The sequence below is a fragment of the Schistocerca gregaria genome, chromosome 2 (assembly GCF_023897955.1).
Source record: "Schistocerca gregaria isolate iqSchGreg1 chromosome 2, iqSchGreg1.2, whole genome shotgun sequence".
Taxonomy (NCBI): domain Eukaryota; kingdom Metazoa; phylum Arthropoda; class Insecta; order Orthoptera; family Acrididae; genus Schistocerca; species Schistocerca gregaria.
In genome coordinates, this window is record NC_064921.1 from 1,036,188,600 (window position 1) to 1,036,208,241 (window position 19,642).

The 19,642-nt window shown below is 37.3% G+C and overlaps 1 protein-coding gene across 10 annotated transcripts in view; it reads left to right on the forward strand.

Annotated features, from left to right (window-relative positions):
* The window catches only part of LOC126335556 (E3 ubiquitin-protein ligase RBBP6), a 356,043-nt gene that overhangs the window by 228,725 nt on the left and 107,676 nt on the right, over positions 1-19,642 (forward strand). For all 10 annotated transcript variants that reach the window (XM_049998961.1, XM_049998967.1, XM_049998969.1 and 7 more), the window contains one exon: positions 14,832-14,954. In XM_049998961.1, the coding sequence (XP_049854918.1) occupies positions 14,832-14,954 (123 nt within the window). The remainder of the gene's footprint in view (positions 1-14,831; positions 14,955-19,642) is intronic.

The window sequence follows — 19,642 nt, forward strand, 5'->3', positions numbered from 1 at the left end:
TAATTCTGTCATAGACAGCAAAGGACTTTGAAGAGCAGTTGAACAGAATGGACAGTTTCTTGAAAGGAGGATACAAGATGAACATAAACAAAAGCAAAACGAGGATAATGGAATGTAGTCAAATTAAATCGGGTGATGCTGAGGGAATTAGATTAGGAAATGAGACACTTAAAGTAGTAAAGGAGTTTTGCTATTTGGGGAGCAAAATAACTGATGATGGTCGAAGTAGAGAGGATATAAAATGTAGACTGGTGATGCCAAGGAAAGCGTTTCTGAAGAAGAAAAATTTGTTAACATTGAGTATAGATTTAGGAAGTCGTTTCTTAAAGTATTTGTATGGATTGTAGCCATGTATAGAAGTGAAACGTGGACGGCAAATAGTTTTGGCAAGAAGAGAATAGAGGCTTTTGAAATGTGGTGCTACAGAAGAATGCTGAAGATTAGATCTACATCTACATGACTACTCTGCAATTCATATTTAAGTGCTTGGCAGAGGGTTCATCAAACCACAATCATACTATCTCTCTACTATTCCACTCCCGAACAGCGAGCGGGAAAAACGAACACCTAAACCTTTCTGTTCGAGCTCTGATATCTCTTATTTTATTTTGATGATCATTCCTACCTATGTAGGTTGGGCTCAACAAAATATTTTCGCATTCGGAAGAGAAAGTTGGTGACTGAAATTTCGTAAAAAGGTCTCGCCGCGACGAAAAACGTCTATACTGTAATGACTTCCATCCCAACTCGTGTATCATATCTGCCACACTCTCTCCCCTATAACGTGATAATACAAAACGAGCTGCCCTTTTTTGCACCCTTTCGATGTCCTCCGTCAATCCCACCTGGTAAGGATCCCACACCGTGCAGCAATATTCTAACAGAGGACGAATGAGTGTAGTGTAAGCTGTCTCTTTAGTGGACTTGTTGCATCTTCTAAGTGTCCTGCCAATGAAACGCAACCTTTGGCTCGCCTTCCCGACAATATTATCTATGTGGTCCTTCCAACTGAAGTCGTTCATAATTTTAACACCCATGTACTTAGTTGAATTGACAGCCTTGTGATGGCTAGATCACATAGATGGGTAGGTCACATAACTAATGAGGAGGTATTGAATAGAACTGGGGAGAAGAGAAGTTTGTGGCACAACTTTACTAGAAGAAGGGATCGGCTGGTAGGACATGTTCTGAGACATCGAGGGATCACCAATTTAGTATTGGAGGGCAGCGTGGAGGGTAAAAATCGTAGAGGGTGACCAAGAGATGAATACACTAAGCAGATTCAGAAGGATGTAGGTTGCAGTATGTACTGGGAGATGAAGAGGCTTGCACAGGATAGATTAGCATGGAGAGCGGCATCAAACCAGTCTCAGGACTGAAGACCACAACAACAAAAAACAAACTCCTATTACATGTGTTTATTGGGCCATTTCTTTGATGAGAGAAATTTAGATCATCATAATGTTGTTCATTTAATATTTTAAAACTAATGTGTTTGAATGTTCATTCCAACTTTCACCTTGTTGAATACCGAAAGAAATATAATGGTTTTGTGTTGTTCTGTTATCGAGAAACTTTCACAAGGATGAAGGAAATCAATAAAGTATTAAAAATGGTTAAGATAAATTGTACAAGTACTGGTACCAATAGAAGTCTTAGAAGTATTTAGAACCTGTGTCAAGAATAATATGTGTGAAAACAAAGTTCGTAAAAATAAATTACACTGAACTTTTACTTCTAGGGGGTCATAAACATTAGATCTATAAAATTTGCTTTCATGACAATGTTCGCAAAAGTAGAGGATTAATTACATGCAGCTACTTAATTTGAATGATATTGTGTGTGACTGATGTAGAAGTACAAAAATTCCATCGAGGTCCTAGCAATTTCTCCACCAGGAAAAAATAAGAGATAATATGAGTACAAAGGTGTTGAACCGAAGGATCAAAGTAACAGTTGACCCAAATATATCCATTAAATTCCAGAGCACTACTCATGGTGTGCAGTTGGTACCTATAGCTGTTGTATAAGACAAATAAAAAGTGTAAATGAAAAGTGAATTATGATATAAAAAGTATGGAAAAATACTTGAGACAAGAAGTGGGACAAAGTAGATTGAACACTAAAATATAAAATAAATTAATAATAATATTAATAACAAAGAAATATTTTTAGGAGAGTCATTTAACAACAGTGAAGAATGTAAATGGAGGAGTACATACACTACCCATTATGAGTTGCTAACACACTATTAGAGGTGATAGCAGTTGCCCTGCTACTTATTCCATCATTTGCATCATGTAGAAGACCTTCCACATTCCAGTGCTTCTAAAATCGGGGTGTTGTCAACTTCTGAACTTATACATATACTGGAAATAATAGATCTTCCCACAGCCATGTCTCTTGTTTTATGCTTCCACCAGTAAACTCCCAATTCTTTAAACAGTTGATCTCTCTTGAATAAAACATATTTGACATCAAGCATGTAAGTGAGAAAAAGTTTAGAAAAGATGCTTGAAGTTTGTTGAAAGTCATTTAGTGGTCTATTCTCAAATAGTCTGTGAATGATGTGTGGACATTTATGCACCATCAGTTACGCTGTCTAAAAAGAAGTACACAGCTTCCAATTGTAATACTTGTCTTATTGTATTAAAAGTGCGACGTAAAAGTATACCTGTTAATGAGGAGATTGTGACAGTATTTTAAATTCTTGTATTTGGTCAATAACCATACGAAATATTTACAATCAAATTTTTGTTGCCCCTGTCAATAGATAGGCAATCTGCAACTGGTACTCGATACCAGTTTCCGGGTAGTTGCTTAGTAATATAAATTCTGCGTTACCAGACATTTATTGCCAATGCCTGTCTCAATTTTAAAGGTTTCCTTATTTTTTTTTCCTTTCATTATTGTATTTATTATTTTTACTGTTTACTCAACATCTTATTCTTACATTTCCTTTCACTCGGTCTGTAACTTCAGTGGCACCATGTTTTTTTTTTTTTAATTAATTAATTTATTTTTTTAATTTTTATTTTATTTTATTTTTATTTATTTATTTTTTTTTTCATCTCCCCATCCCTCCTCACAATTGGTTACTTGAAGTTCTCTGTCTCCTAATCCAGAATTCGGATGAACTGTGTGTAACTGCTCGTTCTTAAATACAAGTAAAGCCTTATTTCAGCACCAGAGTCCGGAGGGTAAATTACTGTTCGTAATGAAATTAATACTGTATAGTGGACTATAGGATATACATTTTGAGCTCCCACATTACCAAACTTGAAAAAACAAAATGCTGGAGAAAGGCTTAGTCAAAGCCCTGAAGTGCTTTTGATAGTGAAACACACTATCTGAAACAGATAGACTGTAATTAAGTACCCTAGTAGCGTAAAACTGTTTTGCAGTTTCTTTTCTTCATATTCAGCTCTTTCACCATCTGCATTTGTCTTTTGCTATTTTACTGCCATCTTTATACCTTGATGACAGTTATAAGCACCCACTTCACTCCATCCACAAGTTTCTCTCTTCACAAGTCCTTTCCTTTAGTATAACTTCTGAAGGTTGTTGTCTACTCCTAATATGTTATTGGAGGTATCAGTCATCATACCAATTAAAGAATGTCACTTCAAACTTCACACATGGTTTTTTAATCAAACTGTTCTGGAAGAGAACTTGTCTTTCTTTCCCCCTATTTTTCCTGAACTAAGCTCGACACTGATGCTAAGCAGCTCCACAAACACCCTTATAGCACCCCCTCTTACCTTCTTGTACTTGCTTATTTCCCCATAACATGCTGCTAGGTATGTGGTCCATATATATGCCACTTGATCCATTGATTTATTTGAAGTAATGTCTGGACAATCTATGTAATTCTTCCACTTAACATATGAAAGTGAATATGTAAATATTTGGAGGAGGAGGGAGGAAAGAAAATATCATTTTCCTGAAAAACAGAAATTTAATTACCTCAATCAATACCACTACATATGATCTTTAAAATTTAAAAAGAAAATGTTTTCTGTATTACGTTGGAAATGGAAGTGTTCTGATCATTACATAACTTGTAATTAGAGCACAAATAACCTTTTCATTCAACAAATATTTCTCCTACCAATTATTTTTAGAAGTTAAGTAACAAAAAATGGAGTCAAATCCATGATGTAGGGCAAGGTGGAGTTATTTTGAATGGCAGCTCAATACTTTTGCCATTGCAGTGGCCAATGTGTTATTGATTATACTGCCTGTGCAAAGGCAATTTATGGGCTCTGAACTTTGTGGCTGTTGTAGAAATTAACTAGACATCTAAACCAATAGTGCTATGTAATACATTTTTCAAATAATTAATGTGCGAGTCCCTAACCAAACACCTTCCTCTCACCACTTAACATCCCTCACTTCCATCATTCCAACCCAATGTTCTCCTGCAATTTACCTCCATCATTTCATGATGGATCCCCCTTCATATGATGCTGCCACAAGTCCTTGAAATTATATTTCATCTATTCCAAACACTTTTGTTGTAATGTTTCTCACAAGTCTTGCAAAAGGGGTTGTATACTACCGTGATAAAAACACACACACACACACACACACACACACACACACACACACACCAGTCTGTATATCAGAACATCAGAACTTGTCAAACTGCAGTGCTTGTATGTCAAAATTTAAATTCTAACAGTGAAAACTCCATGTAAGAATATCAACGTAGGAAAATATACATTACTTACCATAAAGATAATAGCCTAAGGTGCAGACAGACACAAGACACTTACATATAAGCTTTCAGCCTCAGCCTCATGAGAAAAAGAGAAACAGACACCATTCGTTCAAACAAGCAAGCACACAGCACACATCACACACACGCCCGCCAACTCTGGCACCTCGGCCAGAGTGCAACTATCACTTGGGATGGAAGTAAAATGTGGAGGGGGGTGGGGGAAGGTGAAGGGGAAGGGATAGCAGTTTACACGTGGGGGAAGGAGGAACATTGTTGGGCACTGTGTGCAGGGATCAGAATGCCAACAGGCTCAGTGTCAGGAGGTTGTGGGGCAGAGAGGTGGGGAAAACTGAGCGAGAAAGGAGAGAAGTGGGGAAAGATGGGTGGGACGAAGGAACATTTATTCCGAAAGCTAGGAACTTAAATTTTCGGTTGTTTTTTGTGTTTCTATCGGCTGTACTGAGCTGAGGTAAGTACTGGCCAGCCCCTCTATCTCTTTGTTAGTAATTGTAAATCTTCACCCTTTCAACGGGGTCATCAGCTTTGGAAATAAAAAAATATCCACAGGGACCAGGTCTGGAGAGTACGGGGGACATGGCAGCACAGTGAATTCGTTTTTTCCGCGATAGTCAAGCACCAACAGGGATGAATGTGCAGGTGCGTTATCGTGATGCAAGAGTCATGAATTGCCTCACATCTCAGGTCTTTTCCTTCTCACATTTTCTCGCAGACACCACAGCACATCCATGTCCTGATAGTGCCATTGATTAACAGTTTGTCCCCGTGGGATGAATTCATGATGACCTAATCGTTCAAAGTCAAAGAAAACTATCAGCACTGCCTTGACTTGACATTTAACCTGGCCAGACGAGCTTTTTGTGGTCTTAGAGAACCTTTCCCGACCCATTGTGAAGATTGAACCTTGGTCTCAACCTCATAACCATAGAACCACATCTCATTGCTAGTTATGATTCTCATAAGGAAATCTCATTCTCATTTGGGCAATCCAAAAGCTTTTCACAGATATCGAGTCAGAGGTCTCTCTGATCTTGATTAATGAGGCATGGGACGAACTTGGCGGCAACACGATGCATTTCAAGTTGCTGTGCCCAGATTTCACGACATGATCCAGTTGAAATGTTACATTCTTCTGCAATGTCACAGTCAGTCTGTCTTCGATTGGCATGTACAGTTTCATGGACATTCCTGACATGAGTGTCGTCAGTAGACATCGAAGGTTGTCCTGAACGAGGGTCATCTTTAACTTCTGTCCAGTCATTTTTAACCTGTGTGAACCATTCATTACTGCTTAAGCACTAATCACTGTAGGCTTCCTGCATCATTTGGGGTGCATCTGTAAAGGTTTTCCTGAGTTTCATGCAAAATGTAATGCAGACTTGCTGTTCCTTTAACTCTGCCATCTTGAAATTTGTAGACCGTGTGACACAACATTTTACTCAAACAGCACTGAACTATAACTAACAGACATACAACAATGAAACTTCCAGCAGTTACACATTAAACACAGGTTTGTGCAGAGATGCCAACCATAGTCCGCTCCAACACACCTTTGGTGCAAAAGTATGAATTTTCCAGAATATTTTGAACAGACCTCGTGTAGTTTATATACAGCTTGGATGTAACATTTTGTACCTGTTATATTATCCCAGATAACTTGAAGTGTATTCCAGTCAACAGTTTTGACAGTCTTTTTTAAACCTTCAATTGATCTTTGATGAGCCATCATTATTGCCTCACATATTCTTATGCTGTAGTGTTTTTGATTAAGACTTTTTGAAACTTGTAGCTTGACAATACTCATACCTGCCAGCAGCTGCCATCTTGAGTGTTGGAATTACTGCATTCTTCTGAGGGCATTTCTTTATTTCTTGTATTCCTTATTATCTAGCATATCAAGTGGAATAGTGTTTACAAAGTTGCACCCCCCCCCCACCCAGGGATAATAATAATTCCACAGGAATTTCATATATCTCAGGTGCCTTATTTCTACTTGGGTCTTTTAGTATTCTGCCAAGATCTTCTCATAGTATCACATCTCATTCTCTTCCATTTCCATAACATTAGCTGCAAGTTTCTTTGTTGTATGTAGTTCTATATATTCTTTCTTCCTTTGAGCCTCACCTTTTTAGCTTAGTATTGACTTGCTATCTGAGTGCTTGGTATTCATTAGGGGAACAGCGGGTAGTATTGGCCATTTGATTGATTGATTGGTTTTAAGAGGGATTGATTGTAACAGGGAAGCTAAAACAGCTTAGGTCCGATCCACCACTGCCCGTACTGAAACTAGGTTTATTGTGCGGTATCACTCCCTGCATATCTAGTAAAGCCAACCAGTCCCCTTAAATAGTGCAAGAAGTCCCTCTACCAATTTTTTGTTAGACACAATTTTTTCAGGTCTAATTGTATCGAAGATTGTGTGTCTTTTACTCTCCAATACCATGCATTCAAAGATTAGGTGTGATGCAGTTTCTTCACTCTCATCACAGATCCTACATTTAGGGCCCTCTTCCGTTATACCCATTGTGTGTAGGTGTTTTTTGAAATTATTAAGGCTGGTCGTAAGTCCAGTCATGAGTTTGATCTCTGACCTGTTCAATCCCAGGATTACAGAGCTTCTTTTAAAACATGGCTTGGGCATCATTACCTTACCATGTTTTTGTTTATGGACCTTGGTCATATATCCTATGTGCTGTTTCCTAAGCCAGTTCCTTAGTTATAATTTGATCACAGCCTTGGTGACTGTCAGGACAGTGTCTGGTCCAATAAATGGAGTTGTTGCCCCCCCCCCCCCCCCCCCCATCCTACCCAATCTATCGGCTTGTTCATTGCCACAGACCCACACTAGGTTTACCCTATTGCTTTCCCCTAGCTCCACCAGAGCCCTGTGGCAATTTGCAACAATCTTAGATCTTGTTCCATTAGCTGCCAATGGTTTCAGGGCTGTCTGAATAGATATAGATGCTATGTTCATTGTAGCACCTACGTGTATTCTCCTCCAGACATGCCCTGATTGCAATAATTTCAGCTTGGAATACAGAGGCCAGTTTTCCTAGAGAGATGATGCTCTCCAGTCTCGGCTGAACCCTGTACACCCCTGCGCCAATGCCTTGGTCTGTTTTCGACCCATTGGTGAACCAAATGATGTCCCCCATACTGTGTTGAACTGTTTTTTCCCACTGCTTCCTACTTCCAATTATTATGTTGTAAGGCTTGTCGAAGCAGTTGGGAGTTGTTATATTGTCGACAGGCATTTCCCTAGCCATTCCTATATTTAGGATATGCGAATGAGACCCAGTTTTTGTCAGTTTTAAGTCTGTGTGCCACAGCTGCTGCCTCCATCCTGACCCAAAGGTTAAGTGGAGGCATACCCAGCATGACTTCCATTCCAGCAGTTGGTGTGCTGCTAATTCCACCTGTTATGGCTAAGCAGGTCAGTCTGTGCACCTTAGCAAGCTCCTTAGCAGCAACCTGCTATTCTACCTTCTTCCATCACACTACGACCCCATAGGAAATCGTGGGTCTAACCACTATGGTGTATATCCAGTGCATGCCCTTGGGGCTTAGGCCCCATTTTTTGCCACAAGCCGTCCTAATACTCACTAGAGTACTTTTTGCCTTGGAGCAGATGCTCTTGATGTGAGGGGTCCAAGTTAGCTTCTCATCCAAGTTTACGCCTAGATATTTCACTATCCCCTTCACAGGTAGAGTTTCATCGAAGAGCTTTAGATTCCAACTTGAGTGTCGAATATGTCTCTCTGTAAATGGCAGCACAACAGTGTGGGGCAGCAGTGGGGTAAGTGGACTGCTGTAGCCTGTTGTGGGGTTGTGAACCAATTAGGGCTACAGCAGGGATGAAGCCTCTCTGTCATTTCTAGGAGCCCAGTTCAATACAATACAATACAATACAAATGCAGACTGGTAATAGCATGAAGAAACATTAATGAAAAAGAGGAATTTGTCATCAGTAGTTTAAATTTCTGTATTGGTGTTTTCGGAGAGTATTTATCTGGAGTGTAGTCTTGTATGGAAGTGAAACATGAACGATAAGTAATTCAGGCAAGAAGAGAATAAAAGCTTTTGAAATGTGGTGCTACAGAAGAATGCCGAAGCATAAATGGGTAGATAGAATGACTAATACAGAAGTACTGAATTGAATTAGGAAAACAATAAATTTGTAGCACAGCTTGACTAAAAGACAGGATCAGTTGATAGGACACATTGTGAGTCATCTTAGAATAAGCTGTTTGATAATTGGGGGTGGGTGGAGTGGGGGGGGGGGGGGGGGGAGCTATAGAGTGAGAATAAGGCATGAATACAGTAAGCAGATTAAAATGGGTGTAGGTTGCAGGAACTATACAGAGATGATGAGATCTGTATAGGGCAGACTAGTATTCAGAACTGAATCAAACCAGTTTTCTTACTGATGATGACAATAACAATAATCATCAGCAAACCATCTTGAGTGCCAATACAAAATCCCATGACCTTACCTGGACGCAGTTGTTTCTGTCTGGCGTTCAGTCCTCTTTGTTTATGTCATTGCACAGTACTTGCGCATAATTTATTTCTATAAAAAACAATACTGACCATGCAATATAGATGTCAGTAAACAAGAGTACATTACATCTGTTTGAAAGTTAAGTAAAACTGTCACAAAAGTCATGTCAAACAGCCTTTCTGCTTAACAAGTGTGTCCATAAGAATCCATTTCCAATTTCAGTCAGACTTCAACAAGTTCCTGAAAACATTATGCTCTTAACTGACACTATAAAGCATTTCATTCCACATTTACATCATAACTTCAGGTATCTGGTTTTGAATATGCACCTGTGTAATTTTTGGTGTTTACAAATAGGTGGTCACTTTGGGGCATTTTCTTAGCACGTGTGGACATTTTTTGTGCATTCCACTGTTTGAGAAGTAGCTCTTTTACCTAAAAATTTTCATGCTGCTGATTTACAAATCTTTGTGGGAGAAGATTAAAATTTTTTCCCATTTATTAGTTTTAAAAACAATTTTCGTGCATGTGACATCCACTGTAACAGGAAGATCTTTGTGTTCGTTTACAAGTTATGTATGCTTATCGGGTGTTTCATGTGTAGTTGGTTCTTATAAAACGTGTCCAGAAAATTTTTTCAGCTGCATACAACTAGATCTTAATTATTAGTTTTTTATTTTTACTTCATCTGAATCTTTATTTAAAACTAACTTTCACTGTTGAGTGCTCACTAATAGTAAACAAGTAAAATTTCAGTGTATGTATATATATGATCCACCATGACATCTACTGTCCGAGCCTCTTAGGTAGACACATTCGCTTGTCAGATAAGAACATAATGGTTTGAAATTTGGAGACAATTCACCTGGGAGAGACCATTTGTCTCAATGGTAAGATGGCAAAGCTCAATTCTGATCAGACTGCTCAATTTTCTTTTCTAAAGGTAGCCTCCCTTAGTTTCTCTGGTAGACAGACTGCACCACATTGTTAATCCAGTAATATGAATTGCTTGTGATAACATGGTATGAAGATTTTATTTACTTCATGCATTCAATTAGATTTTTCTGTGAGGACTTTTTACTGTAGCTGCTATGAAAGACAAATGTTCAAGGTTTCATTACTTGAGTTCTTGTGACTAAGACAAAGTGTGTGGATGTTAGGTTAGGTCATCTTTTACGAGGGATAATACAAACAAAATTCCATTGTTTTCTTCCTTACCTTCTTAGTGGTACATAAAAAAATTATGACTTGGAATACATAGTCCTTATGGGGCATACATTATTAACTCTAGAACTCCCTTATTTTGTACATACAGGTCTGTGTAATTTCGGCATACAATTATTTATCATGTATCCTGTTTAATCTGGAATATTCTGCATCCATGTGACACGTTACTTTCTTGATCTGTTTGACATGGAGGGATTTAAGAGGATGGGAAATGGAAGGGGAGGAGGGGGGGGGGGTGCCAGAAGAATACATAATGGAATAAGGTTTGCTGATTTTAAAGAAAATATCTAAAAACATTGTGAAAATCAAATAAGATTCATGCTACCAGAATGAATTTTCATTCTGCAGCACAGTGGATGCTGATTTGGAACTTTCTACAGGGATAAAATTTTGTACCAGACCAGGACTCAAACCTGGTACCTTCGACTTTCGTACACCAGTTCTCTACTGACTGCTATTCAAGCACAACTCACAACCTGCCCTCATATCTTTACTTTTGCCAGTGCTGCTTTTCCTATCCTATAAACATGAAAGTTAGGCGAAAGAGGTACTGGCTAGTTTAGAAGGTAGGAGAAGAAGTGCTGGCAGAAATGGATCTGTGAGGGTCGTGAGTCGTACTTGGGTGGATCAGTTGGTGGTGTACTTGCCCAATAAAGGCAAAGGTCCCACTTTCGAGTCACATTTCGGCAAATGTTTTTAATCTTCCAGGTAGTGTCAGGGGAAAAAACCACAAGTTTAATGAAAATGTTTTTCTAAGTTTCACGACCATAAAGTTATAATACATTTCTGAGGAAATAAATGCCAGTGTGTGCCACTGACATGGTACTGGAACCATAAATACTGATTACAGTAAGTGTTACATGCAAATGTATGCTCCAGAGCAGGAGATTTAGGAGACTCGTGTTAAAGATGATTTAAAGCAGAGAAATTTTCTAAGTCATGCTTTTTTAATTATTGTTAGTGGTAAGTATAGGTAGAGGTCAAGAACAGATCTAGTATGGGAAGCACTGGTATCACCAACAGTGTTTTGTTTGATGGCATGTCATTGGATAATCGAGAGAGTTACTCATATCTTTCTCATATTCTGATTATTGTGTTTCTTTCATATTTATGTTGGTCTTCATCCTTATGCCAACATTTTTTGTTGATCTTTAAAGATGTTCAATTGTACATTACCTCTTCTCCCTTCCACTCTGCAGTTCCCTTCACTAGCTGTCTATAGTACAATGTGGAAGGCAGTTATGATTCAAAATATGGTCTATCCAGTTACATTCAGTTTATTTACCGAAATAGATTACCTTTGTCTACTTCCGCCGCCACCACCACCACAGTTATCTACCCTTGACACACATCCTGTCCCAAACCTCACTAAATACATTTTTTGCAATTTTGCAAGCTGAATAATTCTCCAGAATGAGCTGAACTAAGATTGGAAAGACATTCTCAGTGGCAGTGATGGTAAGTTCTTTTAATCGAATGAAGTTCCTTAGCACATTTGGGATCTAACCTTCTAGATAAATATCAACAATATGGAAAGGATAGATTGCTTCTCACCACATAGAGTAGTCATTTAATCACAGACAGGCACACTGAAAGAAGACTGCTAAAATATTAAGCTTTCAGAGTCATTTTTCTGAAATAGTGAAATAGGAAACAAACACACACACACACACATTCATAACTTACAATGTGGCAAATGTCTCTGGGTGCTGGAGTCTGATTGCTCTATTTGTGCTAGTATGAATACTTTCGCTTGTACTAGATAAATATGTGTCAGTTAAATTACAGTTCTACATTTACTGTGGCCCTATTTTCCATAAGAAGAGGTTTACAGAAAGAAACATTGAATTTTTAAGAATTGCTCCTTGCCATAATTTTTTTTCCCATTATTTTCAGGCTTTCATTGACATGACAAAGACATAAAGGTAAAGTTGTTACCAGACAAGTAACTACTTGGAGTTTTAACCACACTAATTAATTAAGTGAATACGACATTCAAAGCACATGATTATTTTCTTTTCTGCATTGATCTGTGCTTTGCTTGCTAACTAATTTCACCATTACTAGGGTAAAGTAACTTTAAATGTAGCAATTATTTACATAAATGTCAATAATTAATTAAATATTAAAGTTATTGAACAGGAGTTAGAATTCTTTTTTACTTAGACCACGAGTGGGTTGATACTTTTTCAAGAAAGGTTGCTGTGATATAGTCCTCAAATTTTTTACACATGAAAGCCATTTGCACCTGTGATATCTTTATCATGTGATTGATTAGGCTCACCAAAAACACAATATAAGTGTATGTTATCAGTGACATGGGTGGGCACGAAAGTCTCAGTCAATTAGAGGAAAAACGCCATTCCTTCGAGGTGTATTTTAAAATTGTACTTTATTCAGCATTACTAGTTTCAGGCATGGCCTGTTTTCAATTGGATCTATAACAGAACTTGATGTTTGTAAAGTATGCTCACATATGCGACATGATATTGATGTATAATTCAACATTTTCATACACTGGGATGCAGAATTGAATAATCTGTCGAGGTAGCCACACATATTAAAGCGTCCTTCCACAACAGGGAGATGCACTTGTCCTAGATCGAATCTGTCCTGCAGATTAACAGCAAAGATCAGTGTGCTGGCCAGCCTGGATGTGGTTTTTAGGCAATTTCCCACATCCAACTAGATGTATATCAGGCTGGTACCCAAGTTCCAGTCTCAGATGCCCAATTTACACACATTTAGAAAACATTTGCACACATTCACTTGAATAACACTATACATGAACAATATGGAAACACACATTCCGTCCCAGAGAAAACTGGGTGGCGACAGGAGGGGCACAGGGCCACCCCTGAAATTAACCGTGCCTTGTCTCTGACCCTGTGCATTTGCAGGGCAAAGGCATAAGAAAAATAATATAGTACTTATATTTGCTGCACAAATACAGAAAACAATATTATTAAGACAGTCAGTTAACATGATTGCAGTTATTGTAGTTGGCTCTTGTAACCCACATTTCAAGGTCTTGGAAGAAATTGCAACAGTAACATCTTTTGTGTGGGTCTGTATTCTAAAACAGTTGTTGTATGTATGAGCTCTCAGTCTTGTCTACTTTATGTATACTCTTTGTAATTCCGCATGATTTTACAACTGTATAAATGCAACACTAGTGATGTAGTCTATCTACCAACCTATTGTTGGAGCGGCTTTACAGCCAAAAGAAGACAAATATGTAACCATATAAAAATGATTCCAGCTAATGATATGCTGCTTGTTCAGTAAGATGCCATGCAAATAAGTGATTTAGCACAGCTTTTCAGGTAGCAGGTAATGTCCAGGAAAAATTAAGTAAGGACTCAAATCTAAAATACCCACTATGCTTGAAGAAGTGTTATAATTTATTTCTCTACAGGAAATTCAGATGGATGTATTGAATTGTGGGTTTGTGTTTTTTAGTACTGCTTAGCGTGCATGTATGATAAGTGCAAAGCATTCTGAAGTGTACATTTCATAATATTTAGAGTTTCAAAGAATTTTCTGATAAATATATTTTAAGGCTTCCAATTAACTGCCTCATTTTGTCACATGGGTTTCAGTTCACTGCATATTGAACATCAGTTTTTATAAAATTAACATTAACATTTTTGATTCTACCATTACCAATCAGTCTACATTTGTTTTGAGTGCAACTTATTTTACTTTGAAAGCTATGCATTTAACATGAATCAGTGTTTAACTTAATATACTGAAGCAGTGATATATTGAACACAAACATGTTGTAATGTGGAAACAGGATTATCTGGTTAGAATTCAAATAAACATGAACTACTTATGATCGTTATGTTTCAAGACAATCGTAATTTGCAGCTGTGCGGATTCAATAAACGCTCCATATTTAACAGCAATTAATAATGACACTTGTGAAATTTTACCTAATTATAGGGCTAAAGCAGTTTACCCTGAAGAACATTTTGAAATTTTTATACAGCACAATGAAATATTTTCATTTGCTTCTTTAGCAGATGAAATGTTAATCTAAATAAAACAGAAGTTGAATAATTGTATGAATATGAAGTCATGCCAACAGTTTTTCTGAGAAAAATTCAAAGCAGAGTGTCAGTCTTAAGGTAAAAAGCTTATTCAGAATTTTTGTGTAACATTTGCATAATCTGTTTTATTTTGTCCTAATGCTTTACTGTTGCTGTAGGTCAAGATTCTTTTGTTGTCGTAGAAATGGTCATAGTAGTTTGCAGTCAGGTAGTTTCTTCATTGCTTGACTACTTCCTGTACTTCTGAAATTAATTTAGTAGTGCATATAGTATCATATTTTCATTCAATGTGTATAATTGTACACAGGTCTCGTTCTCGTTCATTCTCTCGCTCTCCAACACCAAGAGTACATTCCCCACGTGAAAGAGATTTCTCTCCAAGGAGAAAAGGGTCATCTCGATACCGCACTCCAACACGTTCTCCAGCAAGGTCAGTATACAAATTTTCCTAAAATGTGCGAAGATTGTAAATGAGTGCTTTACTATCACTATAATTATATTTCCACATAAGATAAACTGTTCAGGTGTTCTTCACTCCATATCTGTGCACAGTTCTGAGATCCAGCAAAAATTTTTTCTGTATGTGTGGTATTTTGCCATTAGCTTAGGACGACATTCTTAATTAATTTCATTTGCTAGGAATTATGTTCATGGTGTACTGAGATGGTGGTATGTATCAACAGATTTACAAAAATAATACATTTTCTCATTGATCTACGTTCTTAACCATTGATATAAGTTTTTGATATGTATAAATTATTTGTAATTTATATATAATGTAGTGTCCTTGATTTAGTACAAACACCAGAAGGAGGTGCCAAGCAAAATTGTTTTTAAAGTTGTTTACGTAGTCTCATCAGCACCTTTTAGAGAGGAGATTAAATATAATATGGATTGTGGCTGTGTAATTTGCATAATTCTGTGCCAGTGTCAGATTTACTTGTGGATGATGAAGTTTATTTTTGTTCCTCGGCCAAAAAGTTTATAGTCTGTAACCTGTTCATTATATTTAGTTACATGCATGTTCCACAGGTTGTAATGGTGAACTCCCACTATACAATTGTACTACATCTTCTCAGTATAAACTACAACATGCTGACCATTTATATGATTATTCACGTTCTTGTTATTTATTTAGGTATTTATTGTACCGTAAAACTGTTGTTGGTATGTTTAGGTGTGTGCTCAGTTATCTAGAGGAGGAATGGAGGTATTGAAGGCCTTTCTAAAGAAAACTGTAATATTTATTGTTATAAAGAATGAAAAACACCATCTGGATTGCTTGTGTGTGTGTGTGTGTGTGTGTGTGTGTGTGTGTGTGTGTGTGTGTTTAATTAACAGTGATAAATTTTAATGTGACTAGTGGATCACCTGAAAGTGATCTATTTGTTAAATCAAAACCAGTCATCATTAATAAGAAACGATTAAGAACTTGCTTGAAAATGTCCAGTGTGCAACCATTCTGAGACTGTGTATATCGTCACTGAAAGCAGCAGTTGTTGAATGCAGTAAATTTCATCCCAGTGCCTTTGTAATTATTAAAACTGCTGTATTCGAAATGCAAGGATCTATTGACTTCTCCTTCTTACCTAGGTATACTTCATAAAATTTTCATGAAATGATGAAAATGAAATTGCAGTACACCTTTGTCAAAAGTAGCAGAAATGAGGGAAAGTGGCTAAGTTCAGCGGAAGATGGTAAAAACTGAATTCATTAGTGCAGATAAAAAAGTTCAGAGGTGTCCCTCGATCTTGTTCATGGTTCTGGTGTTAAAGACAATATGCAGACAATTAAGTCAATATTAAGTTAATACACAAATACTAGAAGAAATATTATTTTCTTCCTCTGTGAAATTTTGCGAACTCTATGACCTTTTATATCGGTAGTATGAGTACAATGGAAAAAGGCTGTTTTCGATCCAAGGATTGATTTGAACACCACTGTGCTTTACTAGGCTTAGTTCTGTTCAAAGCAGTGCGCAGTTCACTTCCTCTGCCCTTTGAACCGACCCAGTTAATTCTGGGGGACCTACAGTTAAATGTGGCCTTTTGTGCCGAAGTCATTGTTGGAAAGAAGTGAGGATGTAATCTTGACACTCTTATAGAAGTGGATGATGAGACTACAGCTATATATAGTTGGTGATTATAATTATAATAAATAAATCAATAAATATTTATTAGATGATTGATTTTGGGACTGCTATTCCCATCTTCTGATGCACCTGTGCACATTTTAGAGTTTTCCAAAAATTGCATTACATCAGTGTGTATACAACACACAGCATCTTTTCTCATAAAGTATATGTTAAAAGTTCTCAAAAGTTGTTAGGTGAGTTTACCTCAGTGTTCTTTCAGTTCAATATTCACTCCTGTTCAGTATAGAGGTTGGTTGTCAACACCATAAATGTTTGTTGTTTGTACAGAGTGGCTAAACACTTCCACTATAAATGGCTATAATTAAACTGTAAATTGGTTACTAATAAGGTGCTTCCCTAAAGTACCTGGAATAAACCAATAAATAAAATTATACTTCATGTGGATCTTAATTTTTACCACCACCTTCAAAGTATTCCCCTCGGAGATTGTATACATCGCTTCCAACAGTTTTCCCAGGAACTGAAAGCTCCTTGGATTGCTTTTTTCAAGAGCATTTTTGTGCAATTCTGCTTGAATCTCCTCAACTCTGTGAACTCTTTGGCTTTTTGATGTGAGTTACAATCTGGGTATTAAAAAAGAGTCAGTTGGTGCCAGGTTGAGTGGAAACCACAGATGAGGAATAATTATCATTTTTTTTTTCCCACCAGAAACTCCAGGATGATCAATGCAGTGTGTGACCTCACATTGTTGCAGTGGAGGAATCAATCGCCCGTGTGCCACTTTCGCTAGACAAAATCCTCTGACATGTCACATAGGACAACCCCACATCATCACATATGCCCTGCATGATCTGTCTACAATCTTCCAGCACAGTATTCCTAACAACAGTGACTTTTTCAGTAGTAATGCCAGTTGGCAGCCATCTTGAAACAGATCATTGTCAAATAGTGTTCTGTCATCTTGAAAAATGTTTAAAACTGTTGTAAGTTTGACTGCAACCTAAGGCGTTTTCCCCATATACTTGCTTCAACGTTTCATGTATTTTTGTAGCAGTTCTTCCAAGTTTGAAACAAAAAAGTTTATGCACACGCACACTGTTTCTAGACATCCTCCATCATCAGTTTCACAAGACACTTAACACATGAGACTGGGAAAATGCATGAAAAAAACTAAATGCTACTATCTAGCACAAAGTCACTTGAGCCACTAACACTCAAAGGATGGGAAAATACAAACATGTCAGATTCCAGTCGTATTAGCTAGACTACATCAGCTATACACAAATTCTGGAAACTTTTGTGTCACACCTAGTGTAATGAGTTTAACATTCCAAAGACAGAAAATATAATTGGCTTAATATTTGATCTGAGCTATGAGTAGTTCTAATGCTATGTATATTTTGACTTAAGCATAAGAACTTTAACATGACCTTCAGCCTGGCAGTTATGGCAACTTTTATATACTTTATGAGAAATGCTGTTATGTTGTATATGCATTGATGTAACGACAAGGTATTTGTTATGTATACAGGTGCATTTGAAGATGGGAATGGTATTCCCAGAATTAATCAATTAATAAAAAGTTATAAAATCATCCTTGCAGCCAGAGGCTTCTATATGTGTAATTGTTATTTTACCATTGTTTTACTTTTGTCCTTCTGATAATCTCCTTTGAGGACACTGTCCACTCCACTCAGCTGCTCTTTCAAGTTCTTCGCTGTCCCTGTCAGTATAATGAGGATATCAGCAAACCACAGAGTATAATGTTTTTCTTGGGAACTCCCTCACCAACTTCACAACTTGCTCAGTGTTAAGAGTGAAGACCATGAGGAAGAGGCTACAATCCTGTCTGACTCCCATCTCAACCACTGCTACCTTTTAATGCCGTTTTACATAGCTCGGCTGTTTCTTTACCATCATAGCATGATAACGTCTGATTGGGAGCTAAGACTTCCTGTTGTTTAATCTTGCTCACCTCATTATTTCAGCACACTCACCAACCTTATCTGATCAAACATCTTTTCTCAAAGTGCTGCAGTTACTGCTGGAAGTTAAGCGTACAGATTCAACATCCAACTCACAGAATAGATGTGAGGGTGTTCATTGCCTCATAAATTGTACTCTTGTTTACAATAACTGTGCTTTAATAAGTTATTACATTATGCAGTACACTGGGAGAACATTGATAAGGATAAAGTCCAAAATCATTCTATCTTAATTAACAGATATCAATTGAATGTATCTCTATAACAGTATCTCTCTTGTCCCCGAGATGTCATTGGCATTGTCACAGCCACAACTCCTTGGTGGCGTGCATCATATTGTGAAGGCAAGAACTGATAACAAGGAATAAACCTCCTGACCAACAGATACCATGAATATGGTACAATGTTTATCGCTGTCCCGGCTTGGCAGATCTTCTGCATGCATCTATTTTATGATTCATGTGCATAAATAAAATATACACTCAAACAGTAGACTACCTAATACTTCATGAAAATAAACGTCTTATAGTGGCTACCATTATTCATTGGTTCAAAAAATGCTTGTGCAGCATGTCATTTCATCAAAGTGATAAGTTACACTACAGCTTCTTCCCCTTAGGTGAATGATGCTGTCACTTCTGTGAAACTCTAACCGAGCAACAAATGTTTGAAGTCCAAACTATACTACAAATATTAATATTATTTGTGTCTTTAATGTACCAGCACAGTTCTCATTTTCAAAATACATTTATTCATGCTTATTAACTGTAAAAGCTCCACAATAGAATGTATACCATCAGTCATAGCTGTATGTTTTAACTTTAATTAAGTTTCTTAATGTTTCTATCAGGTGATCAGTGTTGCTATGGACATGGGATCTCAGTTAACAAATACTTATTATATGTAAGGAGCAGTGACTTTTACTCATGCACGACTCATTAGTTGGACCTATAGTCCATTATCCATTTAATTGAATCGTCCATATTTCATCCAGTCAGGTATGTGTATTCCAGAATTAAGACTTTTCTAGTCATTCTC